Source organism: Sorghum bicolor, chromosome 1, assembly GCF_000003195.3.
Source record: "Sorghum bicolor cultivar BTx623 chromosome 1, Sorghum_bicolor_NCBIv3, whole genome shotgun sequence".
In the NCBI taxonomy this organism is placed as follows: Eukaryota; Viridiplantae; Streptophyta; class Magnoliopsida; order Poales; family Poaceae; genus Sorghum; species Sorghum bicolor.
The window spans coordinates 60128071-60147119 of NC_012870.2; the positions used below are offsets into that span (position 1 = coordinate 60128071).

General features: G+C 42.3%; 1 protein-coding gene across 1 annotated transcript; it reads right to left on the minus strand.

The window, feature by feature from the left end:
- LOC110432303 lies at positions 4908 to 5797 on the minus strand. Its single transcript, XM_021452423.1, has 2 exons — positions 4987 to 5797; positions 4908 to 4915 (listed from the first exon to the last, which is right to left on the minus strand). The coding sequence occupies exons 1-2, from the start codon at positions 5795 to 5797 to the stop codon at positions 4908 to 4910; spliced, it is 819 nt and encodes a 272-aa protein (XP_021308098.1).

Consider the following 19049-nt stretch of genomic DNA (forward strand, 5'->3'; position numbering starts at 1 on the left):
GCCTAGTCCTCTCGGTCCAGCTACTGAAGATGAATGCTGGAGAACTGAGGCCTTGTTTACTTCTAAAAGTTTTTGTAAAATAGAAATATTAGCACTTTCATTTGTATTTAATAAATATTATCAAATTATAGACTAACTAGTCTTAAAAGATTCGTCTCGCAAATTATAAGTAAACTATGAGTCTCGCAAATTATAAGTAAACTATGTATTAATTATTTATTTTATGTATATTTAATGCTCTATGCATGTGTTGCAAGATTCAATGTGATGAGAAATATGAAAAATTTTGCAAAATATTTTGGAACTAAACAAGACCTGAGAGGTATAGGAGGGAGTCAATGCTCGGCCCTCGGCTCTGTTCCCTGCCCAGGCTGTAAAATTTCCTGGGTCCGCCAAACCAACAGGCCTTCGTCATTGTCATTGTGCACGACTTGCCAATGAGATGGATGATAGAGCTTACACTAGTTTGCAGACGTACAGAAGGCGCCATGGATCCCTCCTTCTAGTGGGTGTCATGAAAATAAATGTCGATGCTTCCATAAAGAAGAACTCGAATAAGGCATCAGCTTCGACAGTGACAAGAGACTTCTCAGACATGTTTGTTGGGGCTTCGGTTTTGATATCTCAAGGTATTTCTCCTGAAATCATGAGGGCAGTGGCGTGTAGAGAGAGTCTAGCGCTGGTATCGGATTTGATGCTACAAAAATTTAAGATGGCTTGTGATAATATCACAGTTGTTAGAAATATCCAAGATAAAGGTTTTTGATCTTATGGCCATGTAATTCAAGAGATCAAAGCACGAGGAGATAGTTTCACTTCAGTTGAGTTTATCTATGAAAGTCGGATGTCTAATAGGGATGCTCATATGCTAGCGAGAGGCTTCTTATATGAGGCAGTTGGTAGATATGTCTGGTTTATGAGTTCGCAGGAGAACATATGCATTTCTTATTCTCAAACTAGTTATTAATAAAGTTTGAGATTTAAAAAAGAAAGTAGTTTGCAGACTTCGAGCGTACTGTAAAGTTCTGACGGATGGACCTGTGGTTCAGATGCAAACCAAAAACCACCGTCCAGACTCCGCGAACTACTCTGGCGCAGACGTGCAGGTTCCGAGCCCTCAGTCAGTGATGTGTGGCGTGATTGAGTGGCACATGTTAGAATGAATGAATGGCGGTAACATGATGCCCGTTGAGGCTCACGGTTGCGTGTTAAGTAAAGGTGGGAAAAGCCCCCACCGTGGCTTACAGGAGATGAGTTGTTACAACCGTACAAAGCCCAAAGACAAGGATCTAGTCTATGACTAATGCTCTATGTTTAGTACAACACATATGCATGATCACGTATGAAGAGGCCTACCGCTAATACTAGTCAAATGCATATGTATGATCACGTATGAAGAGGCCTACTACTAATAATAGTCAAATGCTGAATATTTCTAACACCCACCGTCAAACACAACTGTCTTGACAAGTTGAGATTGTTCCTGAATTTAATCATCAAATTTTCTGAAAGTGCCTTAGTGAAACCGTCAGCAAGTTGATCCGTAGTGCTGATAAATCTGATGTCAAGTAGTTTTGCTGCAACTTGTTCTCTCACAAAATGATAGTCAATTTTGATATGTTTTGTTCGAGCATGGAATACTGGATTTGCTGACAAGTATGTGGCACCAATGTTATCACACCATAGACACGCAGCTCGAGGATGTGGAATACCTAGTTCATCCAATAGTTTGCGTACCCACATAACTTCAGTTGTCGCATTAGCCAATGACTTGTATTCTGCTTCTGTACTCGAACGTGACACCGCAGCTTGTTTCCTTGCACACCAAGAGATCAAGTTGCCATCAAGAAATACGGCAAATCCTCTTGTGGACCTTCTATCATCAGGACAGCCAGCTCAATCTGCATCTGAGAAAGCACTGACTAACATAGAGTTAGATTTTGTGATTTTTATGCCTAGACTGATAGTACCTTGGACATATCTCAAAATTCTTTTAACTGCCTCCCAGTGTACTATGGTTGGAGAGTGAAGAAACTGGCACACTTTGTTGACTGCGAATGATAAGTCTGGTCGTGTGAGTGTAAGGTATTGAAGTGCACCAACAATGCTTCTATACCTTGTGGAGTCTTCAACTCCCAATCTAGTGCCACTTGTGATAGACAACTTTTCAGTTGTACATAATGGTGTCTTCACAGGTTTACATAGTTGCATATTGACTCTTTGCAAAATTTCAGATGCATACCGTTCTTGTGTCATTAGCAATTCATCCTTTTTTCTTTGAACTTGAATACCCAAGAAGTAGTGCAACTTACCAAGATCTTTGATTGCAAACTCCTTCTCTAGGTCTCGAAGAAGTGCATCCACGGCTTCCTGAGAAGAACTAGGCACTATAATGTCATCAACATACACAAGCATAAAGATCACATAATTCCCTTTTTTGTAAAAGAATAGTGATGTGTCAGCTTTGGAAGGAACAAAACTGAGACTCTGCAATTTCTTACATAGCCGAGAGTACCATGCCCGGGGTGCTTGTTTCAGTCCATATAGGGCTTTATCAAGTTTACACAAGTAGTGAGGTTTTGTTTTGTCTTCATATCCTGGAGGTAGTTTCATATATACTTTTCTTCAAGATAACCGTGTAGGAAGGCATTTGTAACATCTAATTGCCTTAAACACCAACTTCGTGACATGGAAAGAGATAGCACAAGCCTAATTGTAGCTGCCTTGACAACAGGACTGAAGGTATCTTCATAATCAATACCATACCTTTGCTTGAAGCCTTTTGCCACTAATCGAGCCTTATATCTATCAATCGTACTATCTGATCTTCTTTTTATTTTATAGACCCATTTGCAATCTATTACATTCCTATTCTTTTGAGGAGGTACTAGGTGCCAAGTTTTGTTCTTATGTAATGCATCAAACTCACTGTCCATGGCATGTTTCCAATTTTTATCAGCTAAAGCATATTTCAACGTTGGTGGTTCCTCAGGTGAGACAGCTAACTGACCATATCGAATTGTGCCATCAGTGTATACCTTTGGTTTCCGTATTCCATGTTGTAGGCGAGTGACACGTTGATGTGTAGGACCTACATGATCTGTAGGGGTAGCAGATCTAGCCTCTTGTGGTGACAGAGGTTGGTCGGGAGCACCAGCAGTAGCGCCCAATTCAGCAGTAGATTCAACAGCGCCCTGCTCCCCCATCTGAAACGCACCACCTGGCGAAAGTGGAGGCAGAGTGGACGCGTGCTGCTGATCTGATGCTGATCCGCCTGCAGGTTCTGCTGCGTGCGCTGGGTGATCACCTCCAGGATCTGCACCTGTCGTTGCCAAAAATGGAAAGACGGAGGGAGCATTTTGGATGATATTTCCACCATTTTGTGTCTGGTTTTCAGCAGCTCCTGCATTCTCATCAGCCATATTAGTGTGCATAGAATCAATGCCATTAGTATCAACAGTATTGTTATCCCCAAAAGTAGAACAAGGATTTCGAAGTGAGGTAGGAAGAAGAAGTATTTCTGATCTCAATCGAGCTCCTGCATTTGGGTGGAGCTTGGCAAAAGGATAGACATCCTCATCAAAGACAATATCTCTTGATATGTAGATGCGACCCTCAGCTATATCAAGACACTTGAACTCTTTGTGCATATTGCTATAACCAAGTAAGACACATTCTTTTGAGCGAAATTGTAGTTTGTGAGTATTATATGGACGTAGGTTAGGCCAACATGCACAACCGAAAGAGTTCTAAGTGTAAGATAGTCTGGTTTTTGTTGGAAAAGACGTTCAAGTGGGGTTTGCTCTTGTATGACTTTGCTAGGGAGTCTATTGATTAAGTATGTGGCAGTAAGGAATGCCTCGTCCCAAAATTTCAGCGGCATAGAGGCATGTGCAAGTAAGGACAAACCAACTTCTACTATATGACGATGTTTTCTTTCAGCAGATCCATTTTGCTGATGTGCATAAGGACATGAAACATGATGAGATAATCCTATACGTTGGAAGAATGTATTTAGTTTATGATATTCTCCTCCCCAATCGGTTTGGATAGCAAGAATTTTTTTGTTAAATTGGCGTTCTACCATGGATTGAAAATCATGAAATTTTTGAAAGACTTCAGATTTGTGTTCCAACAAGTAAACCCATGTAAATTTACTGAAATCATCGATGAAACTGACATAATAATTGTTTCTTCCAACAGAGGTGGGAGCTGGTCCCCATACATCTGAAAATACAAGTTCAAAAGAAGATGCTGAAATGCTTGTCGATTTTGGATATGGTAACTGGTGGCTTTTTCCCTTTTGACAAGCATCACAAATAGAAGGTTTATTTGGCTCAGAAATAAAGGAAATTTGATTCTTGCTAAGGACCTGATGTACTACTGTAGAGGATGGATGGCCAAGGCGGTTGTGCCACGTAGATGATGACGGCTTGATGGCAGCATGTATTGTTTTATTTGTTGAAGATGGACCGGATGTGGATGGCAACTTTAGTGGATACAATCCACCCTTGCATTCCCCTCTAAGCAGTATGTTCTTCGTGACCTGATCCTTGATCAAGAAATAATTTGGATGATATTCAATAAAAGCATTGTTATCAGATGTAAGGCGATGAACTGAGGCCAAATTTTTGTTAGCCTCAGGGACATAAAGAACATTGTTTAAGATAAGGTTGCATTTTGGGGTTTTAACAATACTTTGACCTATTTGGTTGATTCTCATACCTGCACCGCTGGCCGTGTGTACTTGATCATTGCCATGATACTTGTCCCTCACAGTGAGTTTGTCCAACTCGCCTGTGATATGATTGGTAGCACCGGTGTCGGTGTACCAATTTGTGTCGATGCCATAAGATGTGGTTGCAGCTGAGGCCGAGCGTCGCTTCGGTGGTGGCCTGAAGGAGGTTTCAAAACGCTTGTAGCACCGGTAGGCGCTGTGTCCGCCGTCTCCGCAGTGTTGACATGTAGTGATGTAGTCGCGGTTGCCGTGGTTGTCGCGGTTGTTGTCGCGGTTGTTGTTGTGGTTGCCACGGCCGCGGTTACGGCCACCTCCTCGCTGGAAGCCGCCACCGCGACCGCCTCCGCCGCCGCGCTGGGAGCCTCCGCGACCACCTCGAGTGGCGGTGTTCACGGAGGTGCCTGAGTTGTTGGGTTGGCGCAGATCCATCCTTTGTTCCCAGCTGACGAGATGCGAGTAGAGCTCCCCGAGGGTGAGAGACTCCACACGCGACGACATGGACGAGACAACCGGATCAAAATCCGTGTCTAGCCCGGCGAGAATGTACGAAGCCACCTCCTCGTCGTCAAGTTTCTTCCCGGCCGCCGCCATGTCGTTGGCGAGACCTTTCATCTTGCTGAAAAATTCAGCAACAATGGACGATCCCTTCTGCGCGTGTGCTAGCGCCATGCGGGTATTGATTACCCTGCCGCGGGATTGAGCGGCGTTCATGTCTTGAATGACCTTCCACATCTCGGCAGAGGTTGTGCAGTTGGACACCTGTACTTGCACATCCTTGGACACAGATGAGTAGAGATAATTGAATATTGTCTGATCCTTACCAACCCATTCATCATAGTCAGGATTGGAGATCAACTCTTCTGGCTTGTCCGCAGCTTTAGCCACCATCCTGGCCGGCATGCCTGCGGTCTTGGCGTCGAGGAAATGTGCCAGTCGCGCACCGCGAATGGCAGATAGGACGTGGGTGCTCCATGTGGAGTAGTTGTTCTTGGCAAGTTTCTCTGTAACTGGGCAGCCGATCAAGGAAAAGGCTGTGGGCTGAATGGAGGAAGAGGCCATTGGAGATTCTTGCGAATTGGCTTAATATTTCGTGGATTGGTTTACCTATGCTCTGATTACCATGTTAGAATGAATGAATGGTGGTAACATGATGCCTGTTGAGGCTCACGGTTGCGTGTTAAGTAAAGGTGGGAAAAGCCCCCATCGTGGCTTACAGGAGATGAGTTGTTACAACCGTACAAAGCCCAAAGACAAGGATCTAGTCTATGACTAATGCTCTATGTTTAGTACAACACATATGCATGATCACGTATGAAGAGGCCTACCACTAATACTAGTCAAATATATATACATGATCACGTATGAAGAGATCTACCACTAATAATAGTCAAATGCTGAATATTTCTAACAACACAGCCACCATGCCGCGTTCTTGCCTTCTTGGCCGCGCGGTGATGGTCGTGAGAGGCACAGGCGGGGCCAGAGAAACAGAAATTCTTTTGTTGGATGCTCGAGATATCTTTTACCGGTGAATGCCGGACCAACATACAGAGTTGCGACATGGTGTGGCCAAAAGTCTTGCTTTCTCACTTTTTTTTTTGCCTCGATAACATTTCCAGGGCTGAGACACTCTCGGATCGGGCCGAAGCCTTAGATTGTTTGGGCCTAAAAATCATAGAGCTGCGCCGAGCTCAGGTCTAGATGGACAGCACACAATACAAATAGTTGAAATAAATACATCGGGCTGGGCTGGAGCAGGTGGGCGAGTGTGGCTAAGGTGGGGCTGCCCGCTAACATTTTCTTGTTCATTTGACTGATAAGTCATAATAAAAAGTATTATTAAGTGATTTGTTATAAAAAAATACTAAGTTGGCAGATTGAGCTAATAAGTTCAAACGAACAAGTTAAATTGACGACTTCAACATCACACTCACATTGCCGCACACTATCTCTGATTGCCTCGAGATAGATAAATTAAGATCTCACAGTTTAGATCCTTTAGACGAAAAACCTCATAAATACATGATTGTTTGGATGCATGGTCACATTTGTAGTTGTATATATTGCCGATTCACTCTTGTTCATTAAAATCATAAAAAAGAAACAACCAGGAAGACCCATTAGCAATCAGGAACACTCGATGAAAACAGAGGTACAAACAACATGCCTGCATCTGGAAGGCCCATTAACAATAGGTCCATATCGAACATTCTCAATATTTGTGTGTGCGCGCGGGCCTGTCGAAGTGATATTTCAGTAAAAAGGCAATCATATTTGGTTGTATCTATAGTACTTAGTTGATTCGAGATACTACTTTAGCCACTTGGTTTCTCTAAATAAGTTTACTATAAAAATAGTTTTTTCTATTGATATTAATTATGTCTTATAAATATTTGTATTTTGTTGTATATTTATTTGATCAAAATTTAACTTATTGTAAAGCGAGAACGATTGTTAAAAGAAAAAAAAGTCTATGTAACCCTCAAACTATATAGGGTGGACTACTTCATCTCTCAAGTTATAGACAAGATTTTTTACCTTGAACTTTTCAGAACGAGTCAAATAACCCCACAAGCGGTTTTGAACAGTGCTTTGCTATAGTGATGGTGGTTTTGTTTTTTTCCTTTTTATTTATTTCCATTAAATCTTTAAAAAATCATAATAAATTATATAAAAATCATAAAATATAAAGTCCAATTTTGTTGCACTCCACATGAGTAGTCTACATGATGAACATATAAAATGGTGTGTTTTAGTACAAAGTTTTTGTTGTAACTTTAAATCTATACTTTTTGTAATTAATTGAATAATTCATCTCTACTATAATGAAATTCTTTAATTGTACTTGGTCCACGCACCAAATCGTCCCCCACTAAAAGCCTCCAACCACTGTATACCTATAAAATTGCATATAAGAATTCTACACCATTAAAAATAAATGCTAAAAAACATATCCATCAAATCTAATGTGGGAAGCCATGCTTCTCACCTAGCTACCTGACGCCGCACCCCCGCTACCTGATGCCACATATATCGTCGGTATCTAAGGGCCTGTTTAGATTGGAGGTGAAAATTTTTTTGGTATCACATCGAATGTGTCGGAAAGATGTCGGGAGGGGTTTTTAAAAACTAATAAAAAAACAAATTACATAGCTCATCTAGAAACTGCAAGACAAATCTATTAAGCATAATTAATCTATCACTAGGACATGTGGGGTTACTGTAGCACTTAAGGCTAATCATAGACTAACTAGGCTTAAAAGAATTGTATCAAATTTTTAACCAAACAGTGTAATTAGTTTATTTTTTATCTACATTTAATGTTCCATACATGTGTCTAAAGATTCGATGGGATGAATGAAAAAAATTTGGATGGAGAACTAAACAGGGCCTAAGCGTCCGATCTAAGCGGCGAGGGCCGAGCTGCCAAGGACAATCCACGCAACCATTGCCGATCGCGATTGCCGTAGAGCCACCAACAGCGCCCGCCGTAAAAGGCACACACCTTCGTCCGACGTCCAGTGTAGGTCCATAAGACTGTCTCCAACAGTCCTTACCCAAATACGATATGCATTCACTCGTTTGGGTCTCGGTTGAAAAAAGGGTCACGAACCTAAACTTTCGGGTTTCCAACAGCCGCCTCAACTCAGCATTGAGCTCCTATCTTGTCAGGACCTCTGCGACCCACCACTACAGCTCTGTCCACCCCATCGCCTCCTACGGCCCACCACTACAGGCGCCGGAGCTTTGCATCGCGGAGAGAGACAACGCAAATATGCCTACCGGTTCGTGCGGTACCCAAAATGCATGCTTTGATTAAGTCTTGTGTTGGAGGCTATTTTTGACACCTAAATACACTATGCGTGACCTATTTTGCGTTTGCTTCTGGTTTTGCATGAGCTGTTGGAGACAGTCTAAAGGCACGCATTTGTCCGGCGTCCAGTGTAGGTCCAGCCATCAAGGGCTCCACGCTCTCCGTCTCCGATTCACTCTACAGTGCAGCACACAGCACGGCAGTAGGTAGCCATGTTCTTTGTTCTATTCTAATTTTTATGTCCGATCGTTTTAGAGCTAATGTTTAATTGGCTAATTAAACATGCTAAAACTAGGCTACAGAATAAGATGGAAGATGGGTTCCTAATATATTGCTTAATAATTTAAAAGAGATTTTGGTGTTTTAATATTTGATCTAACTCTATATATACATTTATAGAAATATTAAATTTGTTAAAACTTGGCTACAGAATATGATCGAAATCTAATTAAATGACTTGGTCTTGATGTCAAAATTAAATTTGTTTTAATTGATGTGCATCTTCGGTTCTTTCTGCATTCTAGACGTCACCGACTGTCCACCGCTACTGCCAAATAAAAATCCTCGCTGATATTTCACAATGTCTACGCTCGAAGATACCTGCGATGCGTTAAGCGATATCACGAACATCGCAGGTATACTTTCAATATATGTGTACAACACCTTTGGGGTGTCTTTCTAATCTCTACTACTCACATGCCACTTTAAATGACGCTTCGCGGAGGAGGGAAGAAATAAGAGAGCGGCAGTGAATTCGTCAAGCTGAGATGTCCAGCAAACAAAGAAAAGAGATCAATAGAAAAAAGCGTGAATACATGCGTAACTACCGAGCACGGAAGAAGGCTACATCCCAAAATACTAGCAATTCCTGTGCTTTGACCGAAACATTGCCTGCAACATTAGCCATGGGTAATTAATCTCTTCGATAGTTTTTATTTTTATTTCTCTCTACTAAAGTGAAACAAACTATTATACGGCTCACAAAAAATTATGCAGGTATTAATTACTCTAAGATGGACCAAATCATGCCAATTATATTAGACAAGGAAAATATCCCATCCGATGCACTCGAGGATCATAGCCATGTTGCCATTGGCAATGCGACCGCAGATTCATGTATACTTTCTTCATCTCTATGTATAATGAAACCAACTTTTGTAGAACTTACAAAAATATATGCAAGTATTAATTACTTGAGATGGAGCAAAACATGCCAATTATATTGGACAAAGAAAATATCTCATCAGATGCACATGGAGATCAGAGCCATGTTGGAACTGACACCACGACCACAACAGGCGGTGCACTTGCCCAACCATAAACATTTTGTTATTATATTGTGTTAAAATATCTTAATTTTAATCTTCTCTACTATAATATAGTATATATATGTCTGGCATACAGACATTGCTAATATCAAGAGGGACGAAAGGAGTGCACAACAATGGAAACGAAGAGCTGAGTTGACCGATGAACAAAGAGAAGCGAATAAAAGGAGACAAGGAGAGTACTAACGTCAATATCGAGCACGGGAGAAGGCTGAATTGCAAAATATTAGCACAACAGGTGAGAAATATCTATAACTTATGCATTTCCTTATCTATCTGAGATATCTTGAACTGTTGTCCATATGTGAAGGTGCGAGTTTTGGAACTGGATTATCAACTATATTGAAAAATGGTGAGAAAGAAGATCCCATAGATTGGCTACACAGAAATGATAATTACGTGCCACGACCTAGAGGTCCATGTACTTCTGGTCCATTGCCTACTTCCGGTGAGTCAAGTGAGCACAACAACCTCATGCAATTTTTATAAAAAAAGGTGTTTACGTACATGCTACTGTACTTATTTAAAATAATATTTGGAGATGTTTATTACCTAAGGGGTGCCACAACAATGTAGATGTCCCAAACAATGAAGATAAGTTTGATCATGAACTATTTAAACCAGCACATGATGATTGGGATGGTGATGAAGATGCAACGAAAGGCGGCCATGGGTTGCACAATGAAAACTTATATGATGATGATGGAGTCAGTCAGTGAGATGTGCAAGGTACTACAAAGACATTTATAAGTCATGTTACAAATCCAGTTTAAATAAATCAGTATTTACATAGAGCATATGATCATATTAAAAATTTAATATAATATGATCTCTATTATAATGTCTCACATATAGATCATAATTACGAGTCATATCGCCTGTTTCCGGAGGGCCCAACTGCAAATAATATGACAGATGATGATCCATATGAATTCATCTACTAGAACCTACCACAAAGGCATATATTGAGCAAAGTCCCTAAGTGTGGTGCACACAACTCTAAATGAAGAAGTTAAGGTTATCTTTTCCTGGTGGGAAAGAAATTAAGTTCATAATACAAAAAGTACTATTTGTGAAACTGATTTTGTCTAATGTTATGGAGATAGTTTAAACATGGCTTGGTAATACACAATTTTTTAGAAAAACATAGTTGTGTTTTTAATAGTATAGGAACTATGCTTGACTATAGAAACATATATTGTTTCATATTAGTTTTAATTTGCATATCTGAAATGTAGCCGTAGCATTAGCACGGGCACACTACTAGTAGATTTAAAGCTACATAAAAACTTTATACTAAAGAATACCGCATTATATGTTCACCATGTAGATCTTCTCATGTGGAATCCAACAAAATTTAATTTTCCATTTTATGATTTTTTTATGATTTACTATGTTTTTTCAAAGATTCATAAAAAATAAATAAAAAAGAAAAAAGACAAAACCACCGTCATTGTAGCAAAACCACAGTCTAAAACTGTTAGTGTGGGAGGAGGCTATTTGACCGGTTTTGAAAAGTTTAGATGATAAAAAATCCAATTTTATAATTTGGAGGGTAAAATAGTTTATTCTATATAGTTTAGAGGTTATGTATACTTTTTTTACAAAATCGGAGTATGGAGGGAGTAGACAGATCCAACCATCTAACCGTGAGTCTTCACGCAGTGGTAGTTTAGTCCACCTCACGACGGGGCAGGTCCGCAGTCATAAACAACGGCCATCACGGAGCAGTGGTCATGTCACGGGGGCACAGAAGGAAAGAAAATTCTTTCATACTGGCGCCACGCCTAGGTGCTTCTTCTGTTTTTAAACAACTGCTAGTGAGACCTAGTAGTAACATAGTGACCTGAAAATAGTCTTGAAACATGTCCGCCACCGATTTCCTACTCCTCGTTATCCTAGTCGTCGCTTCCTCTTCCTTCACTAGCATCGGCTTAATAGCTGATGCCTGTGTGTTCAAGGAGAAGGAGGCCCTCCTTGAATTCAAGAAAGCCATCACCATTGACCACGAAGGCATGCTCCAGTCATGGCAGCTAGACGACGAGGGCAGCGACTGCTGCCGGTGGGATCACGTCCACTGCAGCAACCTCACAGGCCATGTCGTCCAGCTACAGCTTGGCGACTACAGAGGCCGTGGTGGCTAGACCGACGAGATAAGTCGTTCTCTGCTCTCTCTCTCTCTCTCTCTCTCTCTCTCTCTGCAGCATGTTGAATTTCTCGATCTCAACGACAGCCTTGTCTCCACCAACTTCCAGTCCTTGATGCAGGTGAGCCACTCCACTATCTCTGGATTTAGCCTCCTCCACCGCTTCTTGATGATCCTGCCAGTCATACTAAACGTAGATTATAATGATATAGTAGACACAGGACAGTTAAAACATCTTTAGCCAATGATAGACAACACTGCATATATTAGTTTGTGCTCATGCCACCATCTCAAGATGTCAAAAAGAGTCATCTAACTGGCTAACAGTGTCACAGTCCAAGTATGAGACAAGTTCAAAAGAATTCAAAGCTGTAGAAGTAGCAACATGCAGCAAAGCAGTAGTAGATGTGTCTCTAGACGGATTAAGAGTAGAATGCAGCATTGAAGTACTCCCACCAGAAGAATCATCATCATCATCATCATATATTTCATCCTAGACAGACCTTTTCTTACCTGATAGCTTCTGAGAAACAGTCCTCCTCAACCTAGCAGCTCCATATTTCTCTTCATACTTATTGTAAACATCAGTAAGGCCAGTCTCAGTGGGAGTTTCATCTGAGTTTGGTTCACATTAAATAGGCTGCCACATAGGCATTTTGGATGATATGGCAGTGTATTTAAGAAGAGAGAGAAGAAATGAGTTTCATCTAGATAAAATTCTTTTAGCACGATTACCAACTCTATATGAGTCTTGAAATTAAATGTCTATGAAACCATGGAATGAAACTCTCCATTGAGAGTAGATGTTTCATTTTATTTTACATGACATGGCAACCTTGGAAACAACACTATGAAACTCTCCATTGAGATTGGCCTAAGCCTTGCTCTAGTGCCAACCTGGTGAAAGAGCATCTAGGCCCCTAAGTGATTTCGGTGATTAATGACATTGTTGATTACTATGACTAACGTGTGTTTTGCAGAGGCAAAGTCATAGGTAAGGTCATGGTATATAGGTACTCAATGGACAGGGACGCCAATGCCTACTTAATAGTGGAAATCGTTTCGGTTTCTGAAGGATAGATGGACATCGTCGAGACTAGACTAGGTCTAAGTGCCATATGGTGAAGAAGGGCACTTAGAGTTGTTTAGGACTTTGTTTTCCTTTGACCGTACTATTAAGAGGGGCTTTGATCTAGTAGCTTGACTTAGGCAAGGTTTTAGGTTTAGGTGTGGTGCACACTTGGTAAACCTAGCACTAGGCAGCTCAGAGATAGTCCTTAGATCGAGAGGAGCAAACTTCGTGTTGAAGCGATCGCGTTTCGACGAAGTTTGGGTGCCCAAAGGGGCACCGGACGCCGCACCGGACGCTCTGTGAGTGCGTCCGGTGAGGTCCTTAGCCATTAGAACAGTGCCGTGCTTAGGTTTAGGCACCGGACGCTAGCACCGGACGCACCGGGTAGCGTCCGGTCCCGCACCCAGGGAGCTTGCAACGTTCCCCTGAGCACCGGACGCTAGCACCGGACGCACCGGGTAGCGTCCGGTCCCATGCGCAGGGAGCATGTAAAGTTTCCCCGAGCACCGGACGGTGCACCGGACGCTGAGAGTTTAGCGTCCGGTGACCTGTCAGAGAAAGAGCAGGTAGCCGTTATGTCACACCGGACGCTCAGTGCAGTGCGTCCGGTGCAACATAACGTGCGTCCGGTGACCCCGTTTTCAGTGGAAAACGGTTGGCCGACCTTTGGACTTGGTGGATAGTATTTATACTCCTCCACCTCGTCCATGAGAGCTCTCTTGCCCATTTGAACTTCTGAGAAACTTGTTGTGGAGCAAGAGTGTTGCAAAGAGCCTAGAGAGGATTGAGTTTTTGAGTAATTTCTTGAGAGAATCCTCCTCTAGTGAGTTCCAAGAGTCAAGTGTGCATCCACCACTCTCTAGTGCCTTGTTTGGGTCAAGTGAGAGTTCTTTGCTTGTTACTCTTGGTGATCGCCATCACCTAGACGGTTCGGTGGTGATTGGAGGCACGAAGATCACCCGGAGTTCTTGTGGGTGGCTCGTGTCAAGCTTGTGAGCGGTTTTGGGCGATTCACCGCGACGGAGTGTCTAAGAATCAGCCCGTAGAGAGCACTTGGTCCTTGCGCGGACCAAGGGGGAGCAAGACCCTTGCGAGGGTGCTCCAACGAGGACTAGTGGAGAGTGGTGACTCTCCGATACCTCGGCAAAGCATCACCGAGCACTTTCTTCCACTACTCCTTTACTTTCTAGCATTTACTTTGTGCTTTTACATTCTTAGAATTGCCATGCTAGAATAGGATTGGAACTAGGTTGCAAAACTTTTATCCGGTAGCTCTCTAAGTCACACTAGGCACAAGGGGTTGAATTGGAGCTTATAGGTTGCTTAAATTTTTAGAGAAGCCCAATTCACCCCCCCCTCTTGGGCATCTTGATCCTTTCACCTAGTAAGCACTATAATCTGTACTTGTAAGATTCATCGACTTCCTCAACACTTCTGCAAAACCTTTCATTTTAGCTCTAGCATCCAAGATGAATGCAAAAGAATATAACAAAGGTATGTCCCTCCAATATTTATTATACTTTTCTTGCATAGGTTGAACCACATTTCTCAGGTGAATGTCATTAGCATAATTTTTTAGGTGTATAGCTATCTTAATCAGATAATGAAGCATAAGTGGAGATGTAGGATAGTAAACACCAGACAAGGCAACATACAATAGCTTCATAGAACAATTCAAGAAACTTAAATACTTTTTCAGCAACAGCCCAATGTTGTTTAGTAAGAAGCAACTCACCTTCCTTACCTTTAGGATAGTTGGCATGTATCAAAGTCGTGAAAGTAACCTTGTGAGGCAACAAAGTCTTAAGCATGAGATATGTAGAGTTCCACCTTACATCCATGTCCAACTAAAACTTCCTAGGCCTAACAGTAGAAGCAATGCAAAAGTTCGTATCCTGCAATTCTCTAGTTAGATGAGTTTAGAAAGGTTATTGCAGTTCTATAAACTTCAATCAAAGGTTTAAGATAATCAAGTGCCTCCTTAACAATCAGATTGATTATATGGCATGCACATCGCTAATGCAAAAACATAGTACTAACAACAGATTCAGGCTGTCTTAGATCCTCTATAGGGACATCAAGACCAAGATATTTAGATAGAATAGGTCTAAGCATACGCATGGTAGAAACATTAGATGAAGTATTGTTCAAAGTAACAACAATCACCTTTTCAAGTACACCATATTCACGAAGAACATATGCAACTCTATCAGCAATGTTCTGTCCATTATGAGAATAGTCAATGAGCACAAGACCAAGAACCCTCTTCTCTATTTGCCAATCAGGATTTATGTAATGAGCAACAACACTAAGGTAATCCTCTTTTGTTTTGCCAGACCATATATTAGAGGTAAGACAAACATAGTTAATAGCATCAGAAGACAATACACCAACAAGCTTACTCTTCCTATCAGAAAACATTTTGGCTAAGTCTCTTGTCATGGTTTGTGTAGAGACAGCCTGAAACTTAGGATTATGAGCATTAACAATGTAATCCTCAAATGCAGCACATTCACCAAAACTGATAGAAAGATCTACCCTAGAAAGCAATCTACATAGTTCAGTACGAGCACGCATAGGACAGTAATACCAACTACGCAGAGAACCATCAGGACTAAAAGAAATATGAATCTGACTAAACCCTCTAGTCTTCTCCATCCTCTTAGCACATTTATCCCTATGACGATGAAGGTGGCCAGTGCCACCAGAAGATCTACTAGAGTACCTTTTCCTACAATGAAGGCAGATAGCACCATACCTGATCTTCTTACCTTTGGGACCCATCTTGAAGAGCTTCTAGAAATCTTCCCAGACATCAGATGTAGATTGCCATGTGACATGGTCGCCGTTGACGTTGTTCTCACCATCTTCTTCTACACCAGCACCACCATCTCCTTCACCTTCTAGGTCGATCAAGTCCTCCGTTGTAGCTCCTCCATCGACTGTAGCTCCTCCACCGGCACCGTCGGTAGCTCCACGGCCGAAGAACTCTTCCAACTCTTCCTCGCCCATGTCGTCCTCCTCGAACTCACCAAGAAGGTCATGCACCCGCCATCTCCTCGGCCATGGCAGTCACACTGGCCTCTGTCTCCATCCTAGAGACAGATAGAGGGAGCGGCCGACACTCTCCTCATAGGCCCTAGCCCTAGCCTCAAATGGCTGCCATAATAGAGCAAACAAGAAGAAGATTAGAGCAAGAAGAAGACTTAAGATCAGAAGCAAAGAAGAACAGAGAAGGAGTAACAGATCAGAGCTAGCCATTACCTTGCAGTCGGTGGCGACGGAGAAGTTTGAGCAGATCCAAGTAGCAGCGGACCTGAATAGAGGAGAACAGAGGGTTAGAGAAGAACAGAGAAGAATAGAGGACGAGAAGAAGAGGGAGCTTACCTGCTTTGTCGAAGCTCTGGCTCCATCGCTGCCGCTGTCGGAGGATGAGACAAAGGGGTGGCGACGGTGGCGAGCCGCCGTCGCCCTCGCCTCTGCTGGTCTCTCTTCGCCATGGCTAACGCCTGACAAAGATGATGGCGAGGCGAGTCAATTCGCCACTCTCAGCGCAGTGGCAGCTAGTGGGGAGTGGCCGAGTGGAAATGAAATGAATTGGGTTCAAAGGATTGGGAGTGAGGCCGGTTGGGGCGGCTTATATAGCAACCATTCCAACCCTAATTAGCGGACGACTCAGATAAATTGGAGGCGTCAATCCGACAACTGCTGTGGCATTCTCGTGCCTGGAGCGGGATAGGCCTTTTAGCCGTGCCGTGCTCGTGCTGGCCCGTGGGCCAAAATGGTGGCCCAAGCACGGGTGCGGGCCGTGGCAGGCACGGGCACGCAGGTGCCAGGCTAGGCCGTGCCTGGGGCGTGCTTTCTCGTGTCATGCCTGGGCTGGCCCAGTGGACCTGGCCTGTTTGGAAAACTATTTGTCTACTTCAAGCAAGTTTTGCAAGTTGCAATGTCGGGCCTTTGTTTCTAGCACGGTTGAAATCGCAAGTGAATCTTCAACGGCTTGATATCTCGAACGCAAGTATAAATGATAGGCTTCCAGATTGGTTTTCTAATACATTTTCTAAGGTGACATTTCTAGATATTTCCACTAATAATCAAATTTGACAGGTCAAACAACCTAACAGGTCAAATTCCTCCATTGCCTAGAAGCCTGAACATTATGGATATATCAAAGAAATCTTTATCAGGACCCTTGCCGACGAAATTTGGAGCCCCAAACCTAGATACCATCATATTGTATTTTAATTATTTCAGTGGTCAGGTCCCAACATCTACCTGCGAGCTCAGCTTGTGGGGCTTGGATTTGGCCAACAATCTTTTTGAAGGAGAGTTTCCCCAATGTTTGAATATGACACAAATGGCATATCTGTTATTAGGTAACAATAGCTCTAGCAGGGAATCGGTTCACTGGAACAGTACTAGAGTGGATTGGGAGCTGCAGTTCATTACAGTTCTTATGACTGAATCACAACATGTTCCATGGCGATTTGTTATCCTAGTACTCTATGTTGATGACATTCTATTAGCGAGTAACGATAAGAATATGTTACATGAAGCAAAGAACTTCTTGTCATCTCATTTTGATATGAAAGATCTTGGTGATGCTTCTTATGTCCTTGGCATAGAGATAAACCGAGATAGGACCAAAGGAGTATTAGGATTATCACAAAAAGCATACATTGAGAAAATGCTTGCAAGGTACAACATGCAAAAGTGTGCTGCCACAACTGTACCGTTTGCTAAGGGTGATAAATTTGCTGAATAACAAATGTCCTAAGAATAAGTTAGAATTAGATGAGATGAGAGATAAGCCATATGCTTCTACTGTCGGAAGTCTTATGTATGCACAAGTTTGTACGTGTCCAGACTTGGCACATGTGTCCGGGTTGCTAGACAGATACCAGAAAAATTAGACTTGGTCCACTAGAAAGGTGTTAAGAAAGCTTTACGTTATTGTCAAGGCATCAAGTATTTAATGCTCACATATCGGAGGTCAGATTCTCTAGAAATTGTGGGTTATTCAGATGCTGATCTAGGAGGGTGTGCGGATAAAAAGAGATCCACAACAGGATATATTTTCACCCTTGCTGGAGGAGCAATTTCCCGGAAAAGTGTTAAGCAAACTATAGCAACACAGTCGACTATGCAAGCTGAAGTTATTGCTTGTTGTGCAGCAACAGAGCAGGATGTTTGGCTTAAGAATTTTGTCCCGGGCCTAAGAATTGTCGACAGCATTTCAAAACCTATTACTATATACTGTGACAATCGGTCTGCAGTATTGTTTTCTGGTAACAACAAATCTACTAATGGGTCAAGATCTTTAGACCTAAAGTATTATGTTGTGAAGGATAGAACCCAGGCTCAGACCATTAAGGTTGAGCATATAAGTACTAAGTTAATGCTCGTGGATCCACTAACTAAGGGCTTACCACATATTGTATTTAAATAACATGCAACTAGCATGGGTTTAGTGGAGAGCCTCTGAGACTGGGTAATAGGGTTGTATACTCCCAATAAGTAGTAAGTGCTCTTACAAGGTATTATAGTGAACTATGGGTAATGGGGTTCCAGTAGTACTTATTGTTGCTGACGACACATTGGTCTAGTCTTACTGTAGTACTAAGTCTGAGCATAAGAGTAAGCGAACATAAGTTACATAAGTGCATTAGCCGTTCGATCAAGTGGGAGAATGTTGGATTGTGATCTCGGCAAATGTCGTGATAATGACGAGATTAGTTAGCCACGTGATTAATTAAGGGTTAAGTAACAGGTCCACCCGTCATATCTATCCAACATTATTAGATCTGCCGCGATCGGCGGCAACCCTCAGATTCGTCTAGGGTTTTGGCCTCCTGGCCCACAACGCACTATATAAGCAAAGGCACCCCTGGTGCCTCCCCATCCGATTGAATCTCATTCACCCCCACCAAAACGATAAACTCAGGTGCTAG